The sequence below is a fragment of the Triturus cristatus genome, chromosome 6, assembly GCF_964204655.1.
Source record: "Triturus cristatus chromosome 6, aTriCri1.1, whole genome shotgun sequence".
Taxonomy (NCBI): domain Eukaryota; kingdom Metazoa; phylum Chordata; class Amphibia; order Caudata; family Salamandridae; genus Triturus; species Triturus cristatus.
Window position 1 is genome coordinate 1,399,832,544 of NC_140589.1, and position 24,563 is coordinate 1,399,857,106.

Genomic DNA, 24,563 nt, shown 5'->3' on the forward strand with positions numbered 1-24,563 from the left:
GAGGACGGGCACTCCCGTGTGCCTCTGCCCTCTTCGCCCCCGGCTGCTGCCCCGGGCAGGTGCGGCCTCCGTTCCTCCTCTCCTGGCGCTTGCTCCAGTCACAGGCCTGCCCGGAGCCAATGAGGCGCCCCGCCGCCGCCCGGCCCACCGGATCCCGCTCCGGCTGCACGGCGCACCGCCCCCCTGGATGACAGGCTCCGATCATAATACTGGGAGTCCCCGCCCGCGCTGCTGTCACCGAGCCGGGACGCGAGCGGAGGCGGGCATGGGAGCAGCGCCTCCTCCCCGGGCCCGCTCAGCGTGATTCATCAGTAGAAGGTGGCGGTGCGTGATGGCAGCGGCTGCCTAGGGACCCGCAGCCTCCTGAACCCCGCGCGCATGGAGGAGCACCCCCGGACCGACAAGATGGAAGAGACGCTGAGGAGGCTGCAGAAGGAGGCATCCGGAAGCAAGCACAAAGCCATCAAGGACTGCTGCGGCTCTGCCATAGGTGAGAGCGAGCGGTGGGCACCGAGGCACCTGCGGGGGCGCACGGCGAAATCCACAGCCTGGCACCTGAGCCCGGCGCGCAGCCGCTTCTATATTTCCAATCACAGCCGTGGGCAGCTCCAGTGGAATCACAACACACACCTGAACAGGAAGACAGACATCCCCACATCCATCCAGCACTCTTCCCACCAGACTGGAGCAGCGTCCCAGCGCCTCTTCACAACCACTTCTTCCCAAGCACGCACATCCGTGCACAGCCAGACTCAGTACTCTTCTTAGCCAGACACAACGCCTCTTCCCAACCACGCACATCCGTGCACAGCCAGACTCTACTCTTTTCAGCCAGGCACAGTACTCTTCTCAGCCAGACACAGCGCCTCTTCCCAGCCACGTAAAGCCCTTCTTCCCAACCACTCACATCCCTGCACAACCAGACACAGTTCTCTTCTCAGCCAGACACAGCGCCCCATCCCAACCAGGCATAGCGCCTCTCACAGGCACTCATTTCACTGCCAGGCTCATTTAACTGCCAGGGCGGCACACGACCCCTGCATCCAGACAGACCACCACCTCTCACAGTCAGACACCCGACCTGAGCCAGGAAGCTTTCGCACATCCAGGTATCCAACAGGGACCTCCGAGGCAGTGACCCCTCACTCCCCCATCCGAATGTTGTAAAGACACCCTTCAATGGGCTATAATAGAAACACTCATTACAGCCCGTGTTGTGAATTCAGCAGAGGCGTGCTTCACAGCAGGGGACTTCACACATGCACTGGTCACTGCCCGGGGTGCTCCAGGCCGCTGCAGGCCAACACTAGTCACAGGGCATCGTATCCTGGCCCGCTGCCAGCGCCCAGCAGGGTGCCTTCATGATAGCTGACATTTAGCATCATCCATCTGTTCGGATGAGTTCACGCGGTACAGGCGAAGACAGCCCTGGCTGCAGACACCGCTGCTCATTGCAAGCCATGCTTCCCTCCAGAGGCAGGACAGGCAGCGGATGTGCACGCTATGTTGTTGCACTATTATTGTATTCTGCATTGCATTGCTCTGTTCTTTCGTTATTTGAGTAGTTAGTGCTTAAATGTTGTCTTACATTTAAAGAAAATTTGTAACCTAGACGATGAGACTTGTACATCTAGCTTTACTAATAATGAGTAAAGTATTTGCCATGTTTTTAATTTTCATAAGTAAAGATTTTTTTCCATGTGTTCATTTTGCAAACATCAACAGCTGATTTTTTTTTTTTAACTTTCTTTTAAAGCCAAAATGGCTACCAGCGTATTAGTGTCTACTAGTCCAATAGGACAATTGGGGTGGATTGTATGCCCTCAACAAAACAGGTGCCTCAAACAAATTCTTTTTGAAATACATGAACTTTCTATATGTATCTATCCTAAATTGATTTGCTTGGAACAACCTGAGGCTGTTTTGGAACATCACATTCTATGCCCCTATTCGTTGCCCCCATGCTTTGCACCCCCCACAACCATAGAAGATGCAAGCAGCCCAAAGTCTTGAGCAGCCACAATGTCGGTGGCGTAGCGAGCGAGTGAAACCACCCCCGAGAGTCATTGTAGCCCATTATCTGTGACGCACATTCGGTCCATACTCCTCAGCTTTCCATGTCGAGTGGTCTGGCAGGGAGCCCAGACTGCTTTGAAAACTTGGCCCGAGCCTTAGCTCATCTAGATCTGTGGAGTCCACCATCTCCTTTCCGCTTCCTGTCCCCCAGTTCACATAGCTGGGAATTGAAAATCATTGTGAAGTCATATTATCACATGCTTTGACAAACCTTGCCTGAAGCACCTCCTTATTTACAACGGAGGGCTAATTCTGTGACGAATAGTCCAGTGTCTTAATAACATTACTGCAATCAGTAGGAACATTAATGTCACTTCAGCCTCAATTGCAAAAAGAACAGATGATGGACGGAATGCTACATCAATCAAACATTCATCCCCAGCCACAGACCTGGGTTAAATCTATAGTCTCTTTTTGCACGCCACGCCATTCCAGTTTAGACCCAGTCATATGCAGATCAGTCTTGAACCTGTTCCCCATGGGAACAGTCCAGCCCGAACTGCCAGGCCAGGTCTTTCCTGGACCAGAAACAAGCATCCTGGGACCGGTTTCGAGGTAACACCCCTCATCAGCCAGGCTAGCTTGAATCTGGTGGTGTAGCGAGCACGGGACCCACATCTGGGCATACCCTTCCCACTTAGGGCAACAAATGCAAAAAGAACAGATGTGTTTACTCAATTACAAATGGGCTGAGAAATTCTGATATGAGTGGAAACTCGTCCTTATATGTTCTGAGGGAAATGCCTAAGAAATACCCATACTTCTGGAGTATGTGCAACATAAGCACCAAATTTAGCATGTTATTCCCTGTTTACTGAGTTCCAACTCGGAATAGGACATAATTACAGCACCTTACCCCCTCATGTTTTATTTAGCACAGTCCATTTCAGAACACTTGTAATCAGAGCCAAAAGGTAAATTTTCCCTCAAGCCATGCCAAAAAGTTTGATCGAACGTCCATTAAAAATATATAAATAATGTCCATGCTTTGAAGCATGAATAAATATTGCATATGTCTTACCATATATATTGTTGCAAATCTCACAAGTGCCCGAACACTAATCTGCTTTTATCATCATCATGGAAAGGTGCCAGTTCATAGGCCTGCCATGCATTGATTCTAACATTATTTGTGTTGGAGTGCACATTCCTAATCCATGGCCGACCAGAGTCATAGGTACAGATTGTAAGACGTCACCTTTCCATGCACTGCAGCTGTTGTCCTGGTATTTTCTGCTCGCCACATGCTCATTTTTGTGAACTTGGGAATTCTTGTTGGATGCATAAGAGGCTGGAACTTGTTTACCGTCTGCCTTTGGCGGCAACGTTTTCATGGGCTAAACCTGCAGTTTATAGGTGGTCCTGGTGCCCCTTAAACCTGGTGGATTTACCAAATGCATTCTTGTACCTCACATCAGGTATTACTGCTTGTGAGATAATGCTGCCAAACATTTGAAAAGAGCTTGTGAACAGGATGGGGTAGCAATTCAGATTGTGCAAAATTTTAACTTGGCCATTATACTCTAAATGACAGCACAGGAGAACCACACGAGGAGCTGAGTAGATCTGAAGACTGCTACTGGACCATCTGATATGTAGCACTTTGAGACTATACCAATGGCAGAGTAGGCACTTTATAAGCAACAGTAAAGTAACTCATAATCTTCATTGACAGATTTTCCTTCCACAACAGACTAATTACGCGGCTGTGTGTGTGGTCCTAGACAGCATTGATTAGGGCCTCTATCCGCACACTGTGTTCAGATCACATTCTCAACCCTCATCCAAGTGGCGACCAACCGCAAAACAAGTTACAGTGCTTCAAATAAAAGTTGGTTTCCTTGGTGCTCTTGTGGGATATGTGGGTGGAAAGGTATTCAATATAAAATGTTGTATGTGAGAGATGTGTGACATGCCTGAGGTTCAAAGTCATGCTTCAAACTTACTACGGCGAACATTGCTGTGCATGAGGGTGAGATGTTCTGGAAAGTATGAGAAGAATTGACAGATTTGTGCATACCTACTTACCAATGTGTGTGTGTGTGTATACATATATAAATATAAATATATATATATATATATATAAAATCTACATCGTGTGATTATAGTGATATTAAGAGTCTTATTTTAAGTGCTTTTTGAAGTTTTAGGTGATTATCAATTATTGTTATTTGTGCTGGGAATAGTTGGAAAGTTCAGCTGTCGGGCGGAAAAGGAGCTTCCACCTGTGTGGGACTTTTTAAAGGGTGTCCTGATTAGGAGCATGTTCAGACTGGAGTGCAGTAGAGTTGTGTGATGATGGGTTTGGAGTTTTCATTGAAGTAAGATTTGCCCAGTTGCATAGATTACTTGAAGAACAACGCACCTTGCTTTAAATGTGATCCGTCTAGCTACCTGCAGGCAGTGAAGGGATGTGATGCCAGCTGTGACATGGATGCACACAGGTAGCTGGAGGAGCTGTCTGGCATCTGCATTCTGGATCCTCTGTAGTTTCTGAAGAATTAAGAGTGATGCTGCAAGTTATACCCATTAGCATAAAAAGAATGGGGCAATAATAAAGTGATGGTAGCTCGAGGTTATGACGTCAGGTAATGGAACGAGATAGGCCTTGAACAGGAGGGGAGCTGTGGTTGAACTTTGTGGTGCAACAACTGGGGAATTGAAGGGAAGTAGTGAGATGATGAGTTATCTGTCAACAAGATAGGAGGTAACCCATTTCTGGTCAGTTCTTACATTTCTATGTTTCTGTGTCTGTGAAGGCGTTTAGGGTGGTGACGCTGATCTATGAGAGGTGGAGGAGTGGGAGTGCCACTGCTTCATTTGAGTCAGTGCTATTTTGTATATCACCCCAAATATCTATCCGTTCTGCTTCATTGCCAAAGCCAGGACAGAATTATTTTTGATATTCCGAGAGCAGGTTATAACCTTCACCGAATGCTGAAATTTGATTGAACCCAGACTTTTCAATGAGATTACCTAGAAATGGACAGCTCGATATTAGTAGGTTGTTACCTCTGGTTGGGATGGCAGCAGAACGTTTGTTTAAGGAGGGTGTCCTTGAATATATATGTCAGCCATGGGTCTGTTAGTGATCCGAGTGAGCCACAGACGTTTATGATGTGGATGAGGTATTCGGGTGGTAGAGGGTTTAAAGAGCTTTAGGCCATGAATAGGTTTTGGAGTAAGTGAAAGAGTGGGTGGTGGAGGCGAGATTGCCTCCTTTTTTCTTTTTAAGGTATTTTTCAATGTCTTTTTCTCTTTTGATGAAGTGAAAGGATCCTGCTTCACATAGTTCATGAGTGGGCCACTTAAGGGTAAATGAATTCTGGGTTCAGGAACTCGTAGATGAATTGATGTAGTTTCCTAGATGATCAAGACGCTACCGCAAATTGGTGCGACTAGTGGGATATTCTTGCAGTGTTGATTGTTGGCGCATATATTATAGAATTACACTGGAGTGCTGATTTTTCATTATAGCAATGACATTTCTTCCAGAGCCTTTCCAAGATCCTGCTGTTGGATTTTACGGCTTTACTTTGTCATCCAGCCAAATTTCCTCGACGGCTGATTTGCTGAGATGGATTTGAGTAGTTTAATTTTGTTTCAAACAGTTCAAATCTTGATGGGTGGAGCCTGGGTTGCCAAACTGGTGATTATGGAGCAAAGTAGTGTTGGGCATAAGGAGGATATACCTAGGTCCGTCCATGTTCTGATGCTTTTTCGGTAGCTACTGGAGAGACTAGCTTTCAGTGCTGGGGTACAGAGGTTAATGGTCAGACAGGCCACGTCTTAGTTACGAGATGCTGTTAGGACAGGCAAATATTGCATTAGGAGATAGTTTAACCGGGTAGAACCAGAGGCCGGTTCTAGTTAATTAATTGATTTAAGGTCAGATGGTAGGACGTTGGTTTGTAATAATAAAACGGGTGTTAGAATCTGAGCATAAGCAAAGGTTTAGCTGCTGAAATGTAGTCTCAGCAGAGCAGTCTAGAAAAGGGATCATGCAGAGAAATGCACGTCTCGGTTAGCGATGTGGAGCTTTGGGCAAATATGAATTCCTATTCTAGGGCTGTAATCTCAATCTGGTTGAAGAGCTGCTGTAGACCACGACTAGACCACCAGCAGTCTTTTTGGCTGGATTATTTTTTTTGAGCATCTTCCATCCAGCGGGGTGTGACATGGGTGGGGCATCATGGCTTAGACATTTTCTGTCGCTAATAGTAGCTCATAGCTATATATTGGGTATCATATCATGGATGCTAACACTATTCTGGTTAATTGATCATGGATTAAGGAGTGATCAGGAGAGAAAGTTAGAGGGTTTTAGCCTGCAGTACATTGTGGAGCTGTTTATTAGGAGGCTAGGGAATGTTAAAAATCAGTTCAGTTGAACCACATAATTTGTGTTTGTTCATCCCACAAGCCTGTGGTGCTTCGTATACACTGGTAGCTGATCTGTCAGAATGTCGTTTATTTTTCAAGAGGTTTAGATCAATAACTGCTGATTGGAACTCAAGGGAAAAAGACAAATCGACTAAATATTAATTATTGTGACTCAGCAAACTCCATGCTGCTTGGACTAAAGAATTATAATAAAAGCTTTGCAAATAGTTGCCCTTCCCTGCTATCAAAATGATGGATTATGAGATCAAGATTATATCTGCACTATCTATGGCAGGGCTTTCAACAGCTGATAAATTAAAGGCGCCGATAGACTTCAGAAGCAGCATCCTGTCAACAACGGCAGTGTTTACTTCCCTGGAATGTATAATGAATTCTGATTGGCCTTCACTGATGTCTATCATGCTCTACCGACAGCTCAGATAAACAAAAAGCTCTGTCTTTCTGGTCCTCCTTATTGAGCAAAAGCCAGTGCCTGTTTTGTGTGTTAAAAAAAACAAAAAACCTTAGTGCCTAATTTGACTCTTCACTTTCTTTGATTGGTCAATTCAATGCAGTGGTTAGTTCCTTTTTTTCCAGCTGGTCAATTCAATGCAGTGGTTAGTTCCTTTTTTTCCAACTGTGTACTTGAAGCATTTTCTTTCTGTTGTTATTTCTTCGTAAAGTGCAAAAAACCTTAATTTCAGTGAGTGTGATCGAAGCAACTCCGTCTTCCTTGATTTGTCCCAATGGGCTATGTGCAAGCTCACATTGATGAACAACTGTGGTGAAAGGCTATAACTGAGCCAAAGAGATCATATTTCTTCTGCCCTAGCCTCCTTACACTGGTTGCCTGGATTGGATTGTGCAAAAGTCCCTTTGTCTAGTGCACAGAGCTGTATGCGGTAGCGGTCGCCATAGGTCTCAGGTGGGGGGGGGGGGGCCTGGCACGGAGGGAGGTGGGGTCGCACGGTGGGGGTCAATAATCACCCCAAAATTTATTTAAACCTACCTTTCGCCAGGTCCCATGTGTTCTCTGCTCCTGCTCCCCTGTCTCCGACAGGAAGAGGAAGCAGGCATCCAGGCTCCCTCCTGTTAGCCAATCACTACAATGCAGTGCAGCGTTGTCATTGGTCGGGATGGCGCCCAGCCAGGGGATAGGGGAGTGGCCATGTTCTCCATGCAGGCAGCAATGCAGGCTGTATAGAGAAGGGCAGAGTTCGCACGGCGGGTTTGGGCGGCCCGAGATGGCCGACCAAACTGTCTTTGCGCACTCAGGAGTGGACAAACCACTCCTCCACTGCCCTGCTCGGAGAGCAGAGCCGCCCTGCTCACCCGCAATGCGCAAAGCAAACATAAAGTGATAATAACTGAAAGTTATTATTACCATTTTATGTTTTGGCTTTCTCGCACTGCTCCTCCGCCCTAGTGGAGGAGCTGTCCCTGGCTGTATGCAGTAGCAGACCTGTCTGCTTTTTTTTCAAGTGGTACCACACCTGTTGTCCTGTGAGAACCAGGGACCCACATCTTCTTGAGGTCTCTAAATTCCATGTGAAGTCTGTGGGTGGTGGGGCCTTCTTAGTGGTGCTGCCCCAACATGGAATTCTCTTCTACTTACATTAATCCAAGTCAAATTTACTGAAGTACAGGAAGGCTGTGAATAATTGGTTCTACATTTGTTGCTGTTAATAGTTCTTCTAGCCTGGTCATTTGTTTTCTGCTTTGTGAGCCTTTGATTTTCTGTCAGTGCCAAGATATGCTTTGGATGAATGTTAATGGTACAAAAGGATAAACTAACATACCCACAGGATGGAAGGCTGAGTTGGCCCTGCCAGAATTCAAAACTTTTGACCTGTGTGGCATAGCCAATGGCAATGGCTGGCGCTGAGTTCACAGGGCCTTCTTAGCTGTTAACACCGCGAGAGGGGTAAACCCGGAAGAGCAGTATACTCGATCTGGTGGAAGCACAGATACATGATTGACTTTTGTAGTAGGAACAATAGTTAAACGTGACAATGACTGAAATGCATTCCCGACAGATTGCAAGGGGCGCAATGTAGGCTGGGAGTGAGATCAATTAATATGCAGCGGAAATTGTAGGCTTGAGGATGAAAAGCTTTTTCATGTGAGATATGAGGGATGGCCTAATTTTGCAAATATCAGATAATGCTATAGCTGCAAGTGCAGGATACACAAGGGGTTTCCATTCAATTTCAGCGTCCTCCTCCTCAGCAAGTGTGGGTTGAGTGGGGGGGCTGGTGTGAGATCTCTTCTTTGAGAACAGGTGATTAAGGCCTTTGGAGCAGCTCTAGCGTTTAGGAGAAGGTGGGGAGTTGGGGGTGCTTGAGGACGCTGTCTTGCTTTACGATGTACACCTCCTGTTCCCAATCTCCCCCTCATGCAGCCATGTTTGAGGACTAAACTTGGGCTTTATGGGGCCACTTCTGACGCACTTCCTGTGAAAAAGCCTCTGCTGTCTTCAGCACCACGCATCTCGTTGATCAGACAGGCAGGTTGGAATGAGTCACTTCCGCCACTGCTGCACAAGGCGATCACCGTGGCCTCTGGCAAGTGATGAGTTCCTTGGGTGACGCGAATGTCACAGTTGTCATGGTAATCATGGAAGCCACAATTGTATTGTTTTTGCCTGTTTGCTGTTCCGTAGTTCGTCACTGAGGTGCACACTTATCAAACAATTTTGCATTTGCTAAAAGGTGTTAATTGGTAATTTCGGCCGTTTGCGAATGCAAAATAGCTTTTCAAGATGTATGGAAGGCTTTGTAGTCGCAATTGTAGGTAATCGCAAAAATTGTGATTACCTAAAATTGCGACTAAAAATAGGGAATCTCAATTAGCGATTCCCTTAGCACATGTACCAAGCATTTTCTAAAGGCAAACTGTGTATTTAGGAAAATGCTATTACCATAAACTCCAAGTCGATGACAACCATGTGCAAATTTTAATAAATGCACAAAAATGCATTTTTCAAAGTGCCATGTAGGGCATGGATACGCATTACATGTGCAAATGTTTTTATGTTTTTTTTGGGTGCTTTAGCAGGGTCTTAGTCCCTTGGGCACCCTTGGTATTACATTACCTAATTAGCAATTACCAATTAGGTAATCGCAAATTAGGTAGTGAAAAACAATTTGTACCTATGGGCCTTTGGTAGCATGACCAGATTTTGAGCACCAAAAACCGAGAGGTGCCAGAAATAAAAATAGGACTAAAGCTTTTAGTCTTACTTCTATATCTGGCCTGTTCCAGTTTTTTGCGTAGCCTTCTAAATATATGTGTGTATATGTGTGTGTAGGCTTTTAAAGTATGGACACACACACACACACATATGTAGGCGCATACATTTACAAGGCTGCATTTACTTAACATAACCTCCCCCCATTGCCCCCTGCCCTTCTTTCCACCCTGTCTCCCCTCTGCTGGGAGCATGCGGTCGAACTGCTCTTGTGCTGCCAGACAGAAACAGAATAAATTGCTTATTTTTGTCATTCTTCTGAAGCGTCCGTGTAAGGAGAGCATACCTTCCAATATTATTCACAATTGCAATTGCCTGACCATTGTCCCAAAAACCGGGACATTTATTCAAAATAAAGAAATGTGTCGGGACACCAGGACAGTCCACCGAAAACTGGGACTGTCCGGGGAAAACCGGGACGAATGGTCACCCTAGCCTTTGGTCCCAAATGAACCAATGGAGTAGTATTACCTAATAGCGATTAACTTTTTGAGATTGCGAATCTTTAGGAATCGCTATTAGGTAATCACTGTTTTCTTACATACCATTTTGCGTTCCTTAAATCGCTATTTAAGGAATGCAAAATGGATTTTTGATATATGTAGCCCTTAGGTTCTTAACATTTACAGAGCTATCTTAAGTGTTGGATTGGAAACCAAAATCAGCACTGGCTACTGGCAGAAATGATCACACTGGCCACTACTGCAGGAGACAACAGTTAGAATTAGCTCTCAAGTTTCCCACGTCATTCATGAGTAGGCCATCTAGCCCTGGAATTTTCTTTTAATTCTTCAGGTCCTAATTTTATATTAGTTAAAATAGGACTACAAATTCCAGATTGTAACGAAAAAAACCTGGAGTGGATGATCAGCTCGTACATGAATCAGTGTATTTTGAGAATTCTGAGAATGGGGTGTGGGAGTGTTCATGTTTGGGTCATGTAAGCCCATTGAACTCTGCAGGTAGCCTTACCTACGTTCAGTCAACTTTAAGATGCCAGTGTGGCAGAATGACTAGTCCAGCCCTGGCTATCTCACTATGTTTTGATTTAGTCTACTGTGCCTTTTGCTAGATTTCTGGTGCTTAGTTAATAAGCCCCTGTATACGGCATGGGCTACTCAGTCCAATAACTTTACATATGTGAACTACAGAGAAACTCCCTAATTTTATCCTCATCTAATCTCTGGTGGTCACCTAACATTGTTGGGGGGCGAGAGACGTGTATGATAACAATTTGTACAGCAACTATGAGTTTATCTCAACACTGTCTTTTTTAGGTCTGGCTTCAGCCTACATATTAAACTATACACCGAATTTACTTTGTTGATTTAAGGGTGTGGTTACAGTGATGGAGCTTTTTGATTGCTGCTTAGGCAAAGAATGGAAATATTGTGTATGGCATGGAGAGATTAACTCTTGCGCAATCAAGATGTCTAAGATAGCTCAGACCCTGCTTTATGTCGTCAGTGGCTGCCAAAGGCAATAGGATGAGTCAGTCCACCCCATCCTTTGGTGGATTTTCCCTTCAGCAGAACAGTCACAGAAAAAAGGTTAGACAAACTGTAGTGATTCCATAATGCCCCGCGCTTCAGTAGTGTGTCTGAGGTGGGTGGGGTGGGAGGGCACTCTGTCTATGTATATTGTTATAACTGCATTGGTTACAGCATTTGAGAAGTGACCCTTAATGCTGCTGAACAGTTCATTGTTAAATACATCTTGGAACTCATTGCAGCCTACTGCAATGATTTTAATCTGAAGACCGTTATGGGATCGTGTCCGGAACATCATGAAGGTCCAGGACTGGCTGGTCGCTACAACTATCCTCTGACGGTGAAGAAGAGGAGTCTGCTGGGGAAGCCAGAGAGCTGTCTTAGTGTCCAACCGACCAAACCGTGTACATTATTCTAGTGTGTGTTATCCTTTGTGAGACCTTGCCTAGACTCAATTGGGGATTTATTGCTCCAGCAGCAGGAGCTAAAGACAGGTGACACTTTGTACGTAGTACTGTGGCCCGTGGATCCCGCCTGCCAAAGTATGGCACTGCCCCCTATTAGGCCACAGACATCTGTGTTCACACTGAACTGCACACTTTCATTCCAAGTCTCCCTGTGAAGGTGTTGACCATCTTGGGGGCTGAAAACACTGCCTTAACTGTGCCTAAAGTGAGTTGCACCAAAGCTGTGACTCCTGCACAGCGGTGAACGTTTCCTGCCAAGCACACTTGAGTGACCTAATGATACTATGCAATCTTTATACCACAATTTGGGAACATTGATATATCAGCAGTCGTCATTGCACACACACTGATGCACATTCGTTGGTGCTCCAGAACTGTTCAACATGCACTGGGATGCATGTGCATAACAAATTGGAGAACTGGAAGGCAACATACATATTATATTTCTCATGCCTATTAGCTAGCTGAAAGGGTTTCGGCAAAGAGTAACCAGTTGCTACACCGAAAGGGTCCAAGAGAGACTTCTACCCTGTAAAAACCTAACGCTTGCACAGGCAGTTGCCATAGCCAAGGGAAATATGCAATCTATGCAGTTGTCAAGACGTCTAACCGAAAAGCAACCCCCAGCGGAACAACAGTACATTTGTTCACGAAGGACAAGCGGTTCTGTGTTGATCAAGGAAAGATTGGAGATAAAATTAGGTAAAAATATCAGGGCAGCAGACCTAAGGAGGTGTGTGACAGGTATGCCTACAGTCACCAGGAAATGCAAGGAAAGTCATGCCTGGTATGAGACATGGTGTGCAATCCATGTGCAAACAAGAATCACTATGCAAGAATGTGCAGAAACAAACATAGTGAAAGAGTGTGTACAGTAAGTTAAACAGTTCACGTGGAAGAAAATCTTGATAATTTGAATCTAGTGGTTAAATGCAAGTGAGATGATAAACATATGTGCATGTTCAATATACAAAACTATAAAAATATAATGTATGGTGGTTTCTGATTTATCTGCTGTAGTCATTGACCGAGAATTATTTGCAAAGGATTGGTCTGGCATTGCGCTGAAGGAAAGCAGCATCAGAGCTGGGGCCTACCAGAAGAATCATCCTCTTCAGTGGTTACTTTTGAGCTAGATTAATGTTTAAGGGAAGGAGCATGTATGGAGGAATGTATATAGCGGAATATCAGGATTGTATTAAAGTCAGACAACATCTTAAATCGTTGCTCATTAAATTTGATCCCAGCACTGACCCTCAAGTATCTGTTGTAGATGTGTCAAACTTGACTGATTTGATTTTGGAGAACTTCAAGAAAGTGCTTGTAAACTGAATTGACAAGTTGAAATGGTTCCACCATGTTAGGCTCAAACGTGATGCCATTCATTTAAGGGGGTTCACCAATTAGCAAGACAAGCTATCAGGGATGTTTTGAATAGAGTGTGTCCTAATGGTGTTATAGACCATATCAACTCTTCCTTATGAGTGCCTCCTCTTGGTGTGGTTAGGAAGACGAGCGGAGAAGTGTGATTGTATGTTAAAATGTTCACCTTAAACAAGATTATATAGATTGAATGTCACCCCCCGGGAAGATAAATGAATTAATGGATGCTCTTCATAGTGCATGTAACTATAGTACATTAGGTCTTAAAAGCACCTCTCACCAGATAGGATTGGAGAAAAATTCATGCAATATTACTGCATACATAATTTCAGAAGTCACATTCTGTTTTAAACGATGCAAGTTGGTCTAGTTTGAGCATCACCCATTTTTTCAATGGTTTATGCATGGGTTGTTTGAGAATGTTCAGACTATAACAGCTTTTCGAGTGATATTTTGGTGGTTGGATTAGGTGAAGAGCTTTGACTGGGAGGGTTGAACATTTTGACAGACAAAGGCTTGACATTATCTAAGGGCAAATGTATGTTTAGGAGAAAGATGGTTGAATATCTTGGTTCATTTAATCTCTGTGGCTGGTGTTTAACACAAGCATCCTTTGGTTTAAGCTGTAATCAAAGTTCCAGCAACGAGTCTAACAGAGCAGCTCACATTATTTTCTAGCATGTGTGAATACTATGCCAAGTTTGTTCTCAACTACTTGGATACAATGGAGCCATCGAGAAGACTACTCAAAACAATGCACATGCCAAAAACAATGGCGTTTTGAGGAGATTAGAGGGAACATTGCATCTGCTAAGGCTCTCCATTGCTTCAACCACTCCGTGCAGTCTATAATAACAGTTAATACCAGCTGGGCATGGCGTAGGTATCGTTTGGTCTTAGTGGTTACACAAAAAGTAAGGTGGCACAGAAAGGAAATAATCCTTTGCTTCAAGAACACTCAAGCCACCTGTTCGGTGTTTGCAAAAGACACCCAGATTTGTACTCCAAACAGACCACAAACCGTTGGTGCACACCTTTCCGGGAAAAGTTTATGAATTTTTCTGCAAGATTGACTGACAGGCATATCACACTAATAATTACCTGAATGGCGTCCACCACATCCTTGGTCACAAGAATGTTTGTGCAGATTGACTTTTAAAGTTATCCTTTCAAGTAGAGGATAGCGTATAAACCGATGAATAGTAGGATTATATGATAGCCACCTTGTACATAGAGGGCGAGCACTGAGAAAAGCATAAACGAGGCAGACTTTCTGTTTTTTGTATTTAATTGCCAGTCTTTTCCTTGTTGTTAAGAAGGAAGATGTACATTGGTGTCACAATGTCATGTGCTTCAGTCATATTCTATTGTGCCTGCTCCTAGCAGTTGAGTGGTCGCCGTCCGTGCTGTTGCACATTATGCTTGTGAAATTGAACATGCAATCAACAGCCCAACTGTGAGAAATGGATGAACTATCATCTTTTCTCCTGTGCGTGGCATGGGTGCAGTTTGTTTCTCTGGTGTGCCCAGAAGTGCTGTCTCCAGGCCTTCCCTGAATAAGCTACAGATTGGACTTCCTTCCTCTTGGGCTAAGACAAATATTTGCTACACATATATCAAGGATCCCAGTGCAAATTCTCTAAAACTTCCCTACCTAAATTGTGTAAAACGTCTCCAATCTCAATAAAACATGGGAAAATCTGGTACTAAAATACACAAGAGGTGGAACATCATATGTAGATCCAACAGGTCCCTAAATCACACCTGGTAAAATAAATCTATTCATAAACTGCAAAGCGGAAGCCACAATTCCTGAGCATGACCAATAAGTAGAATTTGTCAGCTCTGTATTAGTAATTTTTCTATATCAATTGTTCAGTACTCTTTTTAAACAAAATCTTTGTATTAAGATTTTTAATAACAGTTCACAATACAAAATAAACAATGCAACCTCACATTCAGCACATATCATTGTTTAGCAAATCAGGTGTTGACATTGCGCACTCGTATCATTTCATCTCCTATGGCAGCACAGGTAGTTCCGCGGAGGTATCAATAGTGTAAAGCATTACGACCCAAATGTCTCTAGCAGAGCTCTCCACTTCCCTCCGAAGCTCACAGATACAGCTTGTCACCAGTATATTCAGCTTTTGCATTCTGCATGGTGAGCAAAGGAGGTGCTAAGGGGAGTCCATATGTCCAATGGGCGAGTTTTCTCTGGCATTAGTGCTAAGTACTCTTCTAGCCTCTCGTAGCAAAAGGCCACATCCGCCATCCAGTCCTTCAGGCGCGGGCAGGGATGACGCCCCCTCCAGTGCATCACCACTTTCCTTTTGGCTAGAAGCAGCAGCAGCATGGCCCCCAGTTGACGAGTGCCGACCGGAATGTTCTCGAAGTAGCCTATCAATGCCACCAGTGATGTTCTTGGCACCTAGTGATCAGTTACCTCCTCGAGACCGTTCTACATTTCAAACCAAAGGTCGCTAACCTAGAGCACCCCCAAGCCAAGTGTAAGAAATCAGCATCTTCAAAGCTACACCTTGAACATCTTGTGTCTGGCAGTATGGTGGGAGTGTGGTATAGAAGTGGAAGTAATTTGATGTGAATGAGGCGCAGTCTACAGTTTGGGAAGAGCATGTGTGTTACGGAGCAGCAGTATCTCCATTTCTCTTCAGTCAACTCTTCACCAGCGCCTGACCGATATCTCTCAAATGCCCTAGGGTCAGTGTTGAACAAAACATGAGGGGGCCCCCTGCAAAGTACATGAAGGAGACCCCCTACTCCAGACATAGTCAGGAGCTCTTAGGTCAGGGGCCTGCCGCCCATGCAAAGTGATGGGGGGGGGGGGGAGACCCTGGAGCTCGGGGCCCCCCGCCCCAGACACCACGGAGGCTGCAGGGCTAAAGTTACCCCACTGCCTAGATTTGACCATGGTGGCTCTATCTGGCTTTCCTGCATGTAGTCTAGTGATCAGCCTCCTAGGGGAGGGGATGCTAAGCAAGCAGTCTAGTGCAGGAGTGTGCCAGGCTCTCGAGGGAATACACCATGAGCTGTCTTGCAGGCACTCCATATTGGATAATAGAGGAACATGTCAAGCCGTGTATGTTCCTTATGGGTCCGCACTTCCTGTAGAGAACGAAATGTGCCCTCCAGATAGTGGTCATCCATTTTCTCCAAGCCCTAAGTCTTTGCCACGCCTCTCTTCGCCCGTAGTGAGCAGTGCTGACTTATCAGAACTATATTTGCACTAAATTGCCATTTGCCTGTGCAGTAATTTTACCCTCATTTGTTTTTAAGATGTAATATTATGTCCTCCCTATTTTTCCACTTTGTTAAATCTGTTGTTGGATCTCTGGCTCAGCAGAATTTGCCATGCTTCAAAAACGAAAACAAATATAAACAGTTACTCACGTGTTATTGATTCGAATTGTTACTTTGCTCCACATGGAAATTACAGTTGATTTCTCTTTAAAAAGAAATTAGTGTGTTTTGTGCAGGACTGCTGGGCATATAGGCTGTGATTCCTTGGCTGCCGTGTGGTGTTTGTGTAGCTACATTTGTTTTCATTACTTGACCAATGGTCTTCGAGATGAGCACACAAAAGGTCCTGAAGGGTGACTATAACTTTGAATATTGGAGCTGAGTGAGCCACTGAAGCTCAAGTAAGGCTCGTGCCAGGTGCCGGGCTGTGGCTCGGCTCAAGGTCTTCTTGGAACCTTGAGCCCTAAACGAGCCGAGCTTTTTTTTACAGGAGGGGATGTGGCCTAGTGCCTTCAGCTGCCGACCACGTTACATGGGAAACTTGTCTAAATCCCGGCCTCAGCTGAGCATCCTGTGAACTCCGGCAAATCTCTCTGTAGCAGCAAAAACACACAAAAAAGCATTTAAGACTGTTTCTGTCTCCCATATTTTGTGCTATGTACTTGGGCTAGGTTTGTGCTATGTAAAACTGCCAAAAATAAAATACGGATTCCATTTGATTGCTGCGCTCCTATCTCATCCTCCAAGATTTAAGGACAAAGCATAAACATTTGATGTCAGCAAAAGGTACCCATCTAGTACTGGCTGAATTGCACAGTGAAGAACTGGAACATCTGAGATCAATCCTAGCTTCCTTTTTTGACAAAATTATGTGATCCTAGGCAAACACTTTAGGCTATAATTTTACTCCTTGTATTGTAAGAATCTAGCGACATATAGGGCACACATGACCCCTGACGTATGGGGTAGATGTTCTAACATTAGCAATAGAGATTTACTATTTGCGATTATATTCAACCGCAATAAGAAAATAACTATTCCTAATGTATGAAAGATTTTAATTAAAAATAATCATTCCTAGTGAGTCGCAAATCGACCTACCTCATGGATGTTAATGAGGTAGGTCGTAATTGGCAACCCACTAGCAATCACCACCATCACAGGGATGATGGTCTCCTTTGGTCCACAGACCACCATGTCCTAAAAGCAATAAAGAAATCTTTATTTTTTTTTTAATGCATCTGTTTTCCTTAAAGGAAAACACAGATGGGTTTCAAAAAAGGAAATTAAATGTTTACGTTTAATTTTGTGGTCCCACTGCCTGCTCTTAAATAATATTTTGTTTAACATTTTCGAAGGGGAAGAGATTCCCTGGGGACCTCTTCCATTTACAAGGGGTTACCACCAATCTTGAATTGGTGGTAAAGTATTACTGTTTTGCAACTGGAATTCTGTTGCGAAACACAAATGCATAGCAATGCGATATGGTATTTGGAAGGGACACCCTAAACATGCCCCTTACAAATTCCGAATCAGAATTGTGTCAGAATCGCAAATTGCAGTTCGGTAACAAGGTACCGAATCGCAATTTGGTGTTTGTACATTTGAAAAAGCTTTTTTGCGTCACCAATGGCTTGATTCACAGAATCGGGCCATTTGCAGCCTTAGAAAAGTTTTGTACGTCTGGCCCTTATTTCTCTAATAGCATTGCCATTAGGAATGGTGCAGGAATGTTTCTCACTTGGGGCCTCATGTAGGTAGCCAAATACCGGTCGGTAACGGCCGATTTTCGGTAAATATGCCGTTACCGACCGGTATTCAGACAAGTGAGATGTAGGAGTCCAAAAACCACTTTTCGGTAAATATGAGGCGGTAAATACCGATTCATATTTACCGAATTCCAAAATACCGAATCAGATTTACCGAATACATAATTAACGATTCGGTAAACATGAAGTGGTAAATATGAAGTGGTAAAATTTAAAATGACATGTAGGAGCACTCGGTAATTAAGAAATCCAGGAAAATCGGTAAATAAGAGTCGGTAATTAACACGGATTGAAAGCAGGTGGTAACCATCAACAATGCATATAGGCAAACCCAAAATGCAACAGCGTGGACAACATGGCCGCCATGTACGTCATTGCAAGGCGCCTACGTCTACAGGCAGCAGGACTGAGGGTGTGGCGACGGGAGGAACAAATCTACAGACAGCGCATCACACTATTCCAGCTGACTGATGCAGAGATACATGAGAGGTACAGGCTACACCCCGAAACCATCATGGACTTAATCAGGGACCTTCACCCACTCCTGGACCAGCCAATAAGAAGGGCGCACGCCATACCCCCACATGTGCAGGTGCTCTGCAGCCTACATCTGTTGGCATCCGGCAGTTATCAGGTGGTGATAGCTGCGGTGGGTGGGGTATCCCAGAGTTGCCTGTCACGTTTCTTCAGGAAGTTCCTGGATGCCATGATGCAGAGAATGCACCACTACATAAGCTTCCCAAACACACAGGCTGCACTGCAGAAAACAAAAACAGACTTTTATCACATGGCACAGTTCCCCCATGTCATCGGCTGTATTGATGGTACACACATCCCAATCTGTCCACCAGCTGAGACAGAGCACATCTACAGGAACAGGAAGTCCACCCACTCCATCAATGTGCAGGTGATCTGTGATGCAGGGAACATCATCACAGATATTGTTGCAAAGTTTCCTGGGAGCACCCACGACTCTTACATCTTCCAGAATAGTGGGATCTACACACGACTGAGTGCCGGAGAATTCGGAGAGGGATACCTGCTAGGTAAGTAACAGTGACGCCCCTTGAAACCTGCAAATCATAGTGTATAGAGGCATGTTACTGATGGTTCCCTTTTACTCATCCAGGCGACAGTGCATATGCATGCCGGTCATTCATCCTCACTCCCTACCTACACCCAGCAACCCAGAGTGAGAGACGATACAACGTGGCACATAAAACAACACGCAATGTGGTGGAGCGCACGTTTGGACTACTGAAGAGCAGGTTCCGCTGCCTGCACAAGAGCGGAGGCGCACGCCAGTACAAACCCATCACCTGCTGCAAGATTATTGCCACTTGTGCAATGCTTCACAACCTTGCCACGAAAAAAGGTACAGATGTGGAACTAACATATTTTGAGGACAACGAGGATGAGTCAGGCCAGCCAGAGGGCAACGCAGCTAGAGTGCCAACTGCAATCGATGGGAGAGAGAGACGGGCAGAGATCACATGCAACTATTTCTGAGTAAGTGAGGGGACACAGCGAGTTGTGAGAAGTCCTGACGTAGTTTTAATGTGGCACCACGCCATGAACACATGAACAGGCCAATCAGGCAATATACCATCTATACAAGGAGTATGTCCAGGGTTACGTCACCCAATGGGAAGTGGCTTAGCAGGGCTACATCAATGTTTGCGCATACGCGCTGCAGTGGTGGATTGCACGGCCTGTGCATCCTCACTAGAGCCAACCCCAAGCCGCCTGCTGCTCCTGCGTGCTTCTGGGACGGGGGGTGTGATGCTGCTGCTGGTGTCGATGCTCTCCGCAGCATCCCCTGCAGCAGTTGTCGACGCCTGACTAGTCAATAGCACCCCTAGTGCACTTGTCACCTGCACCATCCCCCGAGACAGGTCGCTGCAGCACTGTGTTAGGCCCTCCTGCATCGTCACAGAGCGCCGGCACAGTAGAGAAGTCGCAGTTGCCAGACGGTTGAGTGCCCTGCTGGTAGTGTCCCTTCTCTGGCGTTCCCGGCGCCGTGCTTCGATGTCAGCATCTAATTTGCTGCACAACTGCTGGATTGACTGGGACATGTCCCGAATGCCCGCAGCCATGCCGCTAATGTTACTGTCCATGTTGACTAATGTTGTCCTCATCACCCGCATGTGCCTCTGGACTGACATGACTGCCTTTGATTGCAGGCGCTGTTGCTTCAACATTTGGCCCTCGAGACCCAAGAAGACACCATGGCCGTCAGTGGGTGCTGGTGGACTCTGGACACGCGACCTGCGGCGCCCTCTTGCTCCCGTCTGTGCTGCCTGTGAGGTGTGGGGCACAGTGGCATGGCTCCCTTCCTGGGGCCCGGTGCGGTCTTCTGGGCCCATGCTGTCGTCTGACGAGGTGTCTAAGGCTCGTAGCCTGGCTGCTGGACGCCTCCTCATTCTCACACCTGCAAGCGGAGATGTGGCCGGTGATTCGAACATGAGTGGCGATGCTGGCTCTGGTTGTGGTGATGCTGGCTCTGGTTGTGGTGATGCTGGCTCTCGGTGAGGTGATGCTGGCTCTGGGTGCGGCGAGGCTGGCTGTGTTGGTGGTGCGGCTGCCAGTGGGCCTGCTCCCTGGTCTGAACTTGTGCTGGCTAGAGGTGATACTTGTGGCCGGTGTGCCGTCTCTCCTGCAGCATGCCCTGTCCTGCATGATGTCACATCTGTGGACAGAAATACAACATTGGCTCAGTGTCCCCGAAGGGCTGCATTGCAAGCGTCACAATAACACATTTCACATTCCAATATGTCCTCTGTCTCCTTGTGCCTCGAGTGCGTGACATGCCTTGTTGCCCTGTAACATTTACGTCATGGTTAGTGTTGCCCTGACTACATCTCCCGGAATGCATTGCCTGTCTGCACTGACACGTGTGGACTGCAGTGTGATTCTCGTTTCACAATGGGGGATGTGGGATAGGGGTAGGGGGGGCTACATTGCTGTGCTTTCGTCTTACCTTGGTGTGTTGCGGCTCTGGCAGAGCTGTCGGCGTCCCCAAGACCCACGACGCTCTCCTGCTGGATTGTGGCCGCCACCAGCTCCTCCAGTTCGGTGAGGGCAGGTGCCCTGTTGGTTCCACCTCCGGTCTGGCTGGCCTCCTTCTGGATGTCGCCCATCTTCCTCTTGGTTACAATCCTCAGGTCATACCAGCGCTTTTTGAGGACCTCAATGTCCCTGTGGGTCACTCCCACAGCATTGACCTGCGCCTGGATGGCCAGCCATATGTTGCGCTTTTCCGCCTCAGGCACTTGCAGGGATTGCCTTCCAAACAGCTTCTGGTGCTGCTTCACCACCTCCTCCACCAGCACCTGGAGTTCCTTGGGGCTAAATTTCAGCTTCCTCCTCCTTTCCCCTCCGTCTTTCTGTGTTCTCTGGCTGGACATGCTGTTCGTTTACCCGCTCGCACATGCAACGGCTCCCTGCCTCTCCTCTGCACTCCAAGCCTCTCCAGGGTCGGCTAATTATGTACACCTGCCTGGGTGTGGCCACTTCGGCTAATTATGTGCACCTGCCTGGGTGTGGGCACTTCCTGGTTGGGTGGGCTGTCGTTGCACAGGATGAGCTGTTTCGTCAAGTCATGTGATTTTATTTACCGAATCCGTACTTACCGAATCGGTATTTTCCGATTCGGTAAATACCACCTCGGTATTTTCCGATTCGGTAAATACCACCTCGGTATTTTCCGATTCGGTAAATACCACCTCGGTATTTTCCGATTCGGTAAATACCACCTCGGTATTTACCGATTCGGTGAATTCCGATTCGTGATTACCGAATGTTACCGAATCAGTAACTGTTACCGAATTTTTACCTACATATAACTTACCGATTCTAATTTACCGATTCGGTACGGCTCGGTATTTAAGAACCGGTAAAATTTATTTACCTACATGAGGCCCTTGATGTTTAGAAGCTCTCACTTTTAATAAATTCTTCAGTGCAGTGGTGTGATCTGATGTTTTCTGCATATTAAAGGAATACATTTTTTTTTATTTGAAGGCACGTTATATTGTAACAAGATCTTTCTTCAGTGATTTACATTCCAAATATGTTTTACGGCTTAGCTCGTACACTGGCTCTTACAGTCAGAGCCAACAATTGGCTCGTTCGGCTTGGCTCTCCCTGTTAATGTGTTGGCTCGTTGACGTCTATTGGATAGGGATGCAAAGCTTCCACGTTTTTTTGCACTTTTTTTTTAGCATTGTCTTTCTTTTGAACAGGGAGGATGTTGCGTAGCGGCTAGAGCTGACCAGGAACTGTGGAAACAGATTTGAATTCCTCGGTTCAACATCCTCTGATTCTGGGCAAATCACTTAATATCTCAGCGCCTAAAATATGTGTAATGTTACCTGCTTCTCTTGAAAAGCGTTCTATTGCTATTCGGCCAAGTTCGTGATATATAAAATTGAAAGCAAATAAAAAGTTAGTCTATTTGTGACTGAACTTCAGGAGAAGAATAAGGTCTGTGCCTGACTAGCCTCTTCCATGCTCATGACGGCTCCCGGCCGTCATGAGTCACGGTGGGTGTGTGCGGACGACGGCCGGGAGCCGTCATGACCACGCCCGCGATTGGAATGTTCAGCACGCTGCGGCGGAATTTGCGCCGCAGCGAAGAGGTTAAGTTACGTTTTTCAATCTGCTTTTTCTAGCAACATTTGTCACTTTTTATCAGGATTTTTTTTCTTCTGACCTTCTTTTGCCGCATACGACTTCACAGCTTTTCTTGGTTGTGTTTCACACTTATGGGAGGTGCAGTCTGCCTCCAGAACTGTGGTTGGTGTAGAGCATGGGTGCTCGAAGACATTTGTCCAGGGGCCACAAAGTACGGTCTGTGGTGTGACCGACGGCCGCACTGATGCCAGCAGGGTGGCAATAGAGGGTCCGGGTGGGTCAGGGATTGTGCAAGGAGGTCTAAAAATGTTTTAAATAAGCGTGCAAACATTTATTTGCAGGTTAAAAAATGCTTGCCTGTTTATTAGAAAAAATTCTGAATATTAGTGCTCAGCAACTAAACAGCAGCTCATGGGCAAAAGAACGATGGATTTAACCCAGATCTCTTGACTGGGGGAGAATGTCTGCATTGTCAGCCTTCCGTCCATCAATTGTTTGTTGTAACGCTGTTCACCAGGGGGGCTGCAAAGGTCAACAGGGCCGCAAGCAGCCCCCGGGCCGTACTTTGAGTATCACTGGTGTAGAGTGTAGTGAAGGAAATATCACTCTTGGAACGTTTGTTGCTTGAGTAGTACTCTGACTTAAAAACAGGATTAACGTATAATGAATTGTTTAGTCTATTGTAGAATACTAAGCAGTTACCTATTTTCAGATTCGCACCCTATTTCCCCTTGGTTTCTATAACAACCAACCACACGTTTTCTCAAGCACTGTTCATCATGCCACCTGTAGTGTTAAAATTGTAAAATCCCATGACAAAATCCATTTATAAGGTTCTCTGATGCCAAGCACTCCATCAGCACTCCGGAAAAGTCTGACCAGCCCATTGTGCTTCTCCTCATGAAAGTCCTTGGTCCTTTTTCCCCTCTATGTATGTGTTTGAAGAAAGGATGCTATACATGAAAAAGTCGCAAGTCTTTGCCCATAAAAGCAAATGAAGGTTTTCCAAGCACACTTATATTCCATGCTCTTTGGAGACCAGAAATAGTGTCTTCATTCTGCATACTCTTCCATCAAGCATGACAACAGTCCTGCTGTCAGATGTGGTTAAATGATCCTCTTTTCTCCTGTCCGTGTGATGTGGACAGTTCCCTTCTCTGGCGTGCCCAGAAATGCTGCCACTAGGCCTTCTGTCAAAAAGCCACCAATTGGCCTGCTGGTCCACTGGAACACTTCCTCTCATAGTGAACATAACTTTTGATTTCATTAGCTATGAATGGAAGGGCACATATCACTACTTATCTTCTAATATACCTCTGAACCTACTTTACTGAACTGGCACACCTTGATCAAGACCAAATCCCATCTTTACATCTGATTGTAACAGAATCATGCATACATTAAGTCCATCGTACCAAGTTGGGCACAGCTATCCAGTCTCAGGTTTACAGGAATGGAACAGTGGTGTAGGAAGGGGTTGCGGTGGGTGTGAGCCGCCCGGTGTCATCACTGAGGGGGGTGAGAAAATGTTAAAAAGATGTGTTATTTTCGCCATTTTGTCAAGCCAGAGGTGACAAGAAATTTTCCGCACCGGGTACCACCTGACCTTGCTATGCCACTGGAATGGAAAATTGACTTTATTAAGGTAGAAATGTCCAGGGGGCATCAACACTTTAAAGATGCTAAGCTAGCATAGAAGGTCAAAGAAAAGAGTGTGCGCCGGTCTTGTATTTCGGGCTGCATTGTTCTATTGTATGACCAAGGACCAAATCTAATTAGCATATGGCTAATAGCCACCTAGAGTGGTATAGTGAGCTACAAACGAGGAACTTCATTGCTGCCCCAGACA

At 45.7% G+C, this 24,563-nt stretch overlaps 1 protein-coding gene across 4 annotated transcripts in view; it reads left to right on the forward strand.

Moving 5' to 3' along the window:
• Positions 1-215: 215 nt before the first annotated feature.
• The window catches only part of ARFGEF3 (ARFGEF family member 3), a 515,806-nt gene continuing 491,458 nt past the window's right edge, over positions 216-24,563 (forward strand). For 3 of the 4 annotated variants that reach the window (XM_085612422.1, XM_085612423.1, XM_085612424.1), the window contains exon 1: positions 216-490. In XM_085612422.1, coding sequence (XP_085468548.1) covers positions 379-490 — 112 coding nt within the window. In that variant the 5' untranslated portion in view covers positions 216-378. The remainder of the gene's footprint in view (positions 491-24,563) is intronic. The other variant, XM_085612425.1, reaches the window with a different exon arrangement.